Raw genomic sequence first — 8,278 nt, forward strand, 5'->3', positions numbered from 1 at the left:
CAGCAGAGTGGGAGAGATCACAGACCCCTGAGTGGCGCAGCGGGCGGGGGGTCATGCGCTGAATGAAGAAGGGTTCTGGAGACACAGTCAAGGGTGCTTCTCTCCCGCCCACTGGCCCGTGGCCTGTCTTGGGGTCTCAGGCCTCTCTCTTGTTGCCCACCTCCACCTGGTGGAGGGCGCAATTTCCCATCACATCACATTGTTGTGTGTCCACAGTTTAAAAATATCAACCACTCCCCTCGGAAACTCTCAGTATGGACCGCCAGCCTGTTGTGTCCCCCAAATATACGTCAGACCTTAGACACCGCTTGCAACACGCGGTACGTGATTAGAGCACACTTGGAAGCAAGCTGCCCGGACGTTATGTCCCTGAAGGCATCAGCCGGCCAGAGCAACCAGACTCCGGTTTGTCCCGCCGCAGGTGGGGCTCACGCCCTGCTCAGGAGGACGGGGAATTGCTTTCCCGAAGGAAAGCTCAGAATCAGTCAGCTCAAGAAGAACTAAGGTTGGGCTGCCATCTCGAATCCAGGATCGCCCATCTTGTCACATGCGTACCCCGAATCCCTCCTCTTCCTATTGCATGTACACCCCTAGATCGTCCCCCTCCCAGTGCTGTATTGCCTATGGTACAACCCTTTCCTGTGACGTACGTGGCTCACACGCCCCTAAGTATATATAAGCCTTGGTTAGACATATAGTCCCTCTCCTCCTCTCTTCTCCCACCTCCATGTGGACCACCAGGAGGGCCCGAGGTGAGCGTGCTACCATGAAACGTGTCTGACTCCTTTATTTTATCTTCTCTCCCACCTTCCCTATCTTCTATGACGTTACTATGATCTTTACATATTATCGTGTACAATTGCACCTACAAACCCGTGATATTGTCAGTCAGAGGCTGGTCCTGCCGAGGTTTGATCTCTCTGGCACTGACCCCTCCCGACCGGCCGCCACTGTCCCTCGCTCCCCTCATGTTAACTCTCCTTTCTGCCCAGAACAAATGCTTGTCCCTCATGTCCACCTCACCAAGGATGACTCCTTTAAGTCGCCGGGTCAATGTTCCTTGCCCCTCCCCCTCCCACGGCTCTCCCAGGCCTGGTTATCTGCCTGGGCATTGGCTGGGCAATGTGTGCCCCTGGCGGTGAGGCTGTTTCAGTGGCCACAGGCTCCTAGAGGGCAGCGAGGGCTAGGGCTGGCTCCTCTTTGCCACCCCCCAGGTCTAGCACAAGCATCGAGAACTTGGCTCACGTAAGAAGGGGGGTCCTGAGAGAAGGCCAGCACCCTCCTACGGCAGTGGAAGGCCGGAGTCCTCAGAGCAAAGACACCTGGAGGTGGAGGCCAGTCCACTCTACCTGCCTCAGGTGGGGGTGAAACCCAAAGGGACCCTCCCCGGGCAGAGACTCCCTACCTGCCTCAGGTAGGGGGTGAAACCCAAAGGGACCCTCCCCGGTCAGAGATGCCACAACGGTGAGGTCAGACAGGTGGGGGCTAGCAGCCCCAGGTATCTGTGCAGGTGTCTGAGGGTCCGAACCTCTAAGGGGCAATGCCAGCTACCCCTGTGCTGTGGCCTGTCCACCGCGGCCTGGCTGGAGATCTTGAAGCGGACTGTGCAGTGGGGGGTTGTCAGTCAGAGCAGCCCATCCCCACCCCCGTGAGGCCCAGAAGCCTCCAGGGCAGCAGTTCTCAACCTGTGGGTCCTGACCCCATTGGGGGTTGAACGATCTTTCACAGGGGTTGCCTGATTCATAATAGTAGCCAATTGACAGTGCTGAAGTAACAACGAAAATGTTATGGTTGGGGTCACCACAGCGTGGTGTGTGTGTATGTGTGTGCGTGCGCGCGCTTGTGTGTCCAGTACCAGGGCCACCTGGTCAAGTTTCAGGAGTGCCTTGAACCACGCTTTAGTCAGTGCAATCGTGCAGCAGAACCACCACCACCTCCACCAGGGCGGCCGCCCCAGGGGTGCCCTCTGAAGCAAATCAATCCCATCCAACTTAGACAGCAGCATCGAATTGTCTTTGTCACGCACAGGTTGCATTCTTGACTGCCGGTGGTGCCCCTAGCAGCGACCAGGAGGACAACAAGAGCCCTTCTGGGGGTGGTGGGGGTGGTGGTGCTGGTCTACCCACTTCTCCTGTCCAGGAGCAGCCAGGGGTGCCCGGGCGAGGCCGGCGGGGGTGGGGGTGGGGGGCACAGAAGGTGGAGGACCACTGCTCCAGAGGAAGGCGGGCAGGGGGGCTCTCACCCTCATAGCAGTCGCGCACGGTGCCGAAGTAGACATAGTACTGGTCGTTGGTGAAGAAGAGGAGGCTAAGCCAGGAGTCGAAGGCATAGATGGGCACGATGAAGAGGATGCGCACGATGTAGCGCTGCTCGTTGGGGCAGCTGTAGCAGCGCAGGTGCATGTAGATCTGCGGGGCAGGGGGCGCGGGCACTCAGCATGACTGCCCTCCATACCTCCCACCCAGGCCCTTCCTCCTGACCCACAGAAATGCAAGGCAGCTAGCAGGGAGTTAATAAGGGACCCTGGCCATGCTCCTACCCACCATGACACACACACACACACACACACACACACACACACACACACACACACACACACTTTAACCCTCTCCCTTCCCTCCAGCAGCAAAGGCTCCCAACCCCACCCCACTCCCACCCAATGAGGACAGGGCCATGGGAAGAGGACCCAAGTCTATCCCACTACATTCCTTCTCTCCTCCCCACCCACACCCCCATTCCCAATGGAAGGGGAGCCCCTGGATGGAGGTTATATGCCCAAGGCACCCCCTCAGGCCCACCCACCCCAGGTCAGAAAGAGGATACAGGGAGGGTGAGGAGCTGCAGGAGTTGGGCACCCTAAGGCGGGCCACCCAGCACTGAGCCTTTTGAGAGGCTGTGGGGCTGGGGCCTGATTGCAGCCTAACTGAGGCTGGGTGGGCTTCCCTCAGGGTACCTCTGCAGGCGGGGGCGGGTGTCTGCCTCCCGGCTACCTGGTGGCAGGTGATGAGCAAGGCGGTCCACACGAAGAAGCCGGAGATGGCCTGAGCAGCCGTGCTCATGAGGAAGACCGGCTGCTCCATGGCCGTGGGGCTGCCCTCGGGGACGGCAGAGACGCTGGGCGAGGCTGCTGCGGTCGTGGGCGAGGCTGGGTCCGGGGCCAGCGCGGCCCCCCTCACCGTCATGGTCCCAGAGCAGGGGGGCTCCCTGCAGCACGCTCTGAGGATGGATGAGCTAGCCTAGGAGAAAACACAGTGTGAGCTCCTCCGAGGCAGGTGGCTGGCCCGGCAAGACTTCTCCAGATCGCTGCAGTCCCCTCTCCCCAGGATGGACAGAACAGGCCCCCAGGCCCACTATCACAGCAGGTCACACTCAAGAGTGACAGCAAGTAGCCTCCTGTTTGCCCACATGAGGCTGTGCTGCCCACCGGGCCTTCTGCAGCCTCTCTGATCAGACCCAACTGTGCCCCCTCACCCTCCATCCCTCCAGCCACACCGGCCTCCTCCTGTACTGGGGCCTTGGACTGACTACCTCTGTCTGCAATGGAACCCTGGTGGCGTCGTGGGTTATGTCATGCATCGGGCTGCTAACCACCAAGGTCAGCAGTTTGAAACCACCAGCTGCTCCTCGGAACAAAGATGAGGCTTCCTGCCCCCGTAGAGAGATGCCATCTCAGAAGGCCCACGGGGCAGTTCTACCCTGCCATTGAGGGTTGCTGGGGGTCAGAACTGACTCCAGGGACTCAGGGAGTGTGGTTTTGAGCTCGGGACCTCTGCCTGGCTGTGTGGCTTCCTCCAGTGCATCCTTCCGATCTCTGCCTGGACTCTCAGCCTTTCCCCGTGTGTTGGGTTTGCTCCAGAGTACTTGCTACCATGTGTCTCCAGGTGATTACCAGTAGGCATCCTTTCACTCTGGGTCAGCTAGGGTTTGCCACCGCCCGCCAGCCCCATCCTAGAATGCACACTGCCCGAGGGCAGGAGCAGTCCTGTCTGCTGAGGAGCCCAGCACCTGGGACATTGCTGGACGCACAGCAGGTGTGCCCAGGAAACACCTGCTGAACATAATCACCACTTTCCCCTCATCATCTCCTCAAAGGGCTTCACCCCAATGTCCCCAATGACTGGCACCCACTTCTCTACACACAGCTTGGGGCCTTGGCGGGTCAGCGTTCCTCCCCCACTGGGCATGTCTGCAAACTGCTCCTCTTTCACTCGGCTCAGGTGCCCCTCCCCACCGCCTTTCTCAGCTCGGCAGCTCCACCCATCTGACACGCCTTCAGGGCTTGGTCACATGCCTCCACATCTACCTCTGTCATGGGCCAGTGGGGTCAGGCTGGCTGGGCCATGACCACCAGGGTCTGGCAGTTATGTACAGGTGGACTCTGGGAGTTAACACAGGGATGGAAGGTGCCCTGGGGGTGTAGCGGGTTGTGCGCTGAGCTGCTACCAATGCTGTCAGTTCGAATCCACCAGCCACGCCAAGGGAGAAAGGGGTTTCTTCTTCACAAAGACTTACAGCCAAAGGGGCAATTCTACTCTGTCCCATGGGGTCTCAAGGAATCAGGATCCACTTTAGTGGGATGGGCTACGATGCAGTCATTCCTGTGATGTGGTCAGCCAGTCAGCTGTCAGGGGTTAGGGTTGGTGAGGCCAGCTCCCTATCATGTCCCAGTGCCTAGAGGCGTTATTAGAGGCGTTTCCTGTGGTGTGGCCCTCTATCTTACAAAAGAACTACACACACACACACACACACACACACACACAATCAAGTCCATTCTGACTCACAGTGACCCTAGACAAGGGTGGAAGTGCCCCTTTGGGTTTCTGAGACATTGAATCTTGACAGGAGCAGGCAGCCTCATCTTTCTCCCAAGGAGAGAGAGGTGGGTTTAAACCACTGACCTCGTGGTTTAACAGCTCAATGCACAGCCCACTACGCCACCAGGGCTCCTCTGACCTTATAGGTCATCCGAGGAGAGAGAAGCAGGCAGGTAGGAGGAGTTTCATTACCACAAGGAAGAAGAGCCAGGAGGAGAGCCAGGTGGCCTTTGTACCCAGGATTCACCAGCTGAGAAGCAACTCCAGTGTTTCCCAAAGTGGGTGACAGTGCCCCGCTCCCCCCCCACTGTGGGGCAGGTGATAGACGATGGTGGGGGTGGGGGGAGTTGTTTTCGCAAAGGCAGATACCTTTACTTTATGTCGGATTATGGGCTATAATACAAAGTTGCTCATTGCCAGAGGGGTGCTGAGTAATCACCCACCCCCTACCCCCCCTTGAAAAGGGGCCAGTATGCTAAATCCATCTAGGAACCTATGTCCTAGGCCCAAGGGGAGATCAGGACACATGGCGATTGGAAGGGACTTGGGCCTGCAGATGCTGAAAGGAGACAAGGCCCTTCTCCCTGAGCCCACAGTGAGAGAGCCTAGAATAAACCTGTTTGTGAAAACCACCCACTTGGAGGGCTTGTGCTCCACAGAACTGACACTCTCCCTGTCTTTAGCATGAGGCTGGCTTTACCATTTCCTGATGTCCAGTCGTTACTGCAAAGAGAGTTTGCAATACCGCACAGGTCAGAAGCAAACGGAATCGTCAAGATTGCCACAAAGGGGAGATCCCGTGGGGAAGGAGAGCTGGGTGGGCAGGAGTGGGCAGGGCCCAGGCAGGCAATCGATCTGGCCCAGAGGCTGTTGGGGGGCTCGCATTCCCACCCCAGGCTGCCCAGGGATGGGGGACGCCTTTAGCGCCAGCAGGAACAAATAGATGATTTCTGATGGAAAAGCTTCACACAGGAACCAGGGTCACCTCAGAGTCTGTTCTGGGGAGTACTGGCCCTTCCTCTACCCTGACAGCCCCCAACCCACCCAGGGTTGCCCTCTGTGGATGGGCTGGTGAACACCACCCTCAGGGTCCTGGAGTCTCCCAGACTGTCCCTGGAGGACCGAGGAGAACCGGAAGTGGACCCTCCCTGAGAACAAGCTGCTGACAAGCCGATGAGATGGAGACACACCTTTAAAACACAAAAGGGGTTGTGTGGTGAACCCCCTGGCCCAAGCTGGGCTCCCAAGCTCCAGCCACAATTAACTGGGCCCCTGAGGCTCTCTGCTGACTGACCCACAAGACGGCCAACCCCCCAAACCAGCCACCTGAACCTGAACCCATCTCTGGTCTAACCTAGATCACACAGAATGAAGGTTCCCCAGGGCCTGCCTGGGGTGCAGCCCCACCCCGCCATACAGGGCCTCTGGTTTCCCAAGCCGGAAAACCAGCTCCCACGAGGCACCTCTGCCCCTGTCTGCACTGGTCAAGTTCTTCCACAGCGAGAGCCCTCCACCTTGTGATTTTCCTATGGAAACAAGCTCCCGCATCCACACCAGCCGAGAGAGGCCTCTCCATTCAAAACTCACAGACAGGGAGACGGCAGCTATATAAAGAAAGTCAAAAAATGGAGAAAGTGTCTCTATGCAGACGGCGAGGGAGGCAGGCTCTGAAGGAACGACTTGCTGGCAAGTCTAAGAATAACGCCTGCACGCATCGCTGCAGAACTTAAAACTGCCAAAAATAACTCCGAAAAAAATAAAAAAGATCTGGGTTGTAAATCATCTTTGTCTATCATTCCAAATCCAACGAATAAACACAGGGGACTGTTGGGGGGCGAGGGGGGTGGTTGCAGGGGGGGGGGCCGACAGGAAGCACTCAAACCCACTGCCATTGAGTTGATGCGCGAGGACAGGGCAGCGCTGCCCCTGTGAGCTTCTGAGGCTGCGACTCTACAGGAGTGGAGAGCCTGTCTTTCTCCAGAGGAGCCGCTGGTGGTTTCCAAGTGTGGACCTCGCAGGTCACCACCCAACTCATAACCGTGATTCCACCAGGGCCACGGGAAGCACAGGGACTCCTCAGGCGATGGCTCCTGCCGAGGGTGGGAAAGAAAGGCAGCCGTGACTTCTGGGAGTAGGATCCGTCACAGGGCAGCCAGCCTCACTCCGGGACTTCCCGGGGGGATCAGACTCCAGGCAGGGCGTCTATTCTGGCTTACGGAGAAGCCGGGGCAGCGGAAGGTCTGGGGCTCAGTTCTTCGGGGCTGTTTGCTTCGTCACACTCCAAGGCCCTTCCAAGAGTGACGCTCAGTAGTCACGCTGTTAAGAGACTGAACGGTGGTCCCCAAACAGGCTAAGCTTTGCTTGTAACTTTACCTGTGGATGCGAGCTCATAGAGGCCTTGTGGGTCCTCCCCTACTCCTTCCTGAGCCACACTCCCTGCCATGAAGTCGCTGCCGACTCACGGCGACCTCATCAGATGGGGTAAAGCTGCCCCCGTGGGTTTCCAAGACTGTCACTCTTTATGGGAGTAGAAAGCCTCTTCTTTGTCCTGAGGAGCGGCTGGTGGTTTCGAACAGATCCTGTGGTTAAGAGCCCAGTGTGTAACCCACTACACCACCAAGGCTCATTTCTGAGTAGCACCTTACACACACACACACACACACTCTCACTCTCTCTCTCTCACACACATACACACACACTTTTATCTTTAAGCAGAAAAAGAATGCTGGGGCTGCACAAGCATTCACCAGAAACTAGAGAACCGACAGCCCAGCCCAGACCCTGACTGAGACTTTGGGCCCCAGATCTGGGAGAAGAGAAGTCTGTTCTTTCCAGTCACCCACTTTGTGGTATTTGGGTGACAGCAGCACCAGCTCCCTAAGACTGAGTCTCTCTCATGGCCAAAGCAGGTCACCTAATTCAGACATCCGTTCAAAGTGGCTGGTGACTTACCCCTGCACAATCAAGGCACCAGGACACAAACCCAGACCCCCCAGTACACAGTCCCCCACCAGGAGAGGCCGGCCTGAGCTGCCCTCCTCAAAGGATCCTGCGGGTTCTACCCCACAGCTGGAGACGCAGCTCACAGAGGAGGAGTGTCCTCAAACGACCATCAAACGACCTGCCCCCGCCACTGCCCCAACCCCCCCACTCATCTGTCTGAACAGGGCCCACCTCACACCTTAATCAACGTTTATAAACCATTGTCCTAGAATGTTAACTCATGTTTTGTTTTCTTCTCACAACGATTTTGAAAGAAGTACCAGTATCCATATGTCTGAGATTTGGAGCTTGGTTTTATAATACCCCAGCACAGTACCCAATGGCTCCAGGTGCTTCTACTAGCACCAGAACGGCTTAATCACAGACGGACGGGCTCTGCCTGGCCCCCAAGAGAAGCAGGTGAGGAAGCTGGCAGCAATTCCTCGGTGGCCGTCCATCAGTTGGTTATTACCTTGCTCCTA

General features: G+C 57.4%; 1 protein-coding gene across 2 annotated transcripts in view; it reads right to left on the bottom strand.

Annotated features, from left to right (window-relative positions):
* Nucleotides 1-3,259, bottom strand: part of TMEM184B (transmembrane protein 184B) — a 21,420-nt gene extending 18,161 nt beyond the window's left edge. The window contains exons 1-2 of one of the 2 annotated variants that reach the window (XM_045291734.1): nucleotides 2,991-3,259; nucleotides 2,243-2,408 (exon numbers count right to left, since the gene is read on the bottom strand). In XM_045291734.1, the coding sequence (XP_045147669.1) occupies nucleotides 2,243-2,408; nucleotides 2,991-3,182 (358 nt within the window). In that variant the 5' untranslated portion in view covers nucleotides 3,183-3,259. The remainder of the gene's footprint in view (nucleotides 1-2,242; nucleotides 2,409-2,990) is intronic. The other variant, XM_004700250.2, reaches the window with a different exon arrangement.
* Nucleotides 3,260-8,278: the final 5,019 nt, after the last annotated feature.

Source organism: Echinops telfairi, unplaced genomic scaffold (genome assembly GCF_000313985.2).
Source record: "Echinops telfairi isolate 266 unplaced genomic scaffold, ASM31398v2 ScPeMD7_2;HRSCAF=8, whole genome shotgun sequence".
Classification (NCBI taxonomy): Eukaryota; Metazoa; Chordata; class Mammalia; order Afrosoricida; family Tenrecidae; genus Echinops; species Echinops telfairi.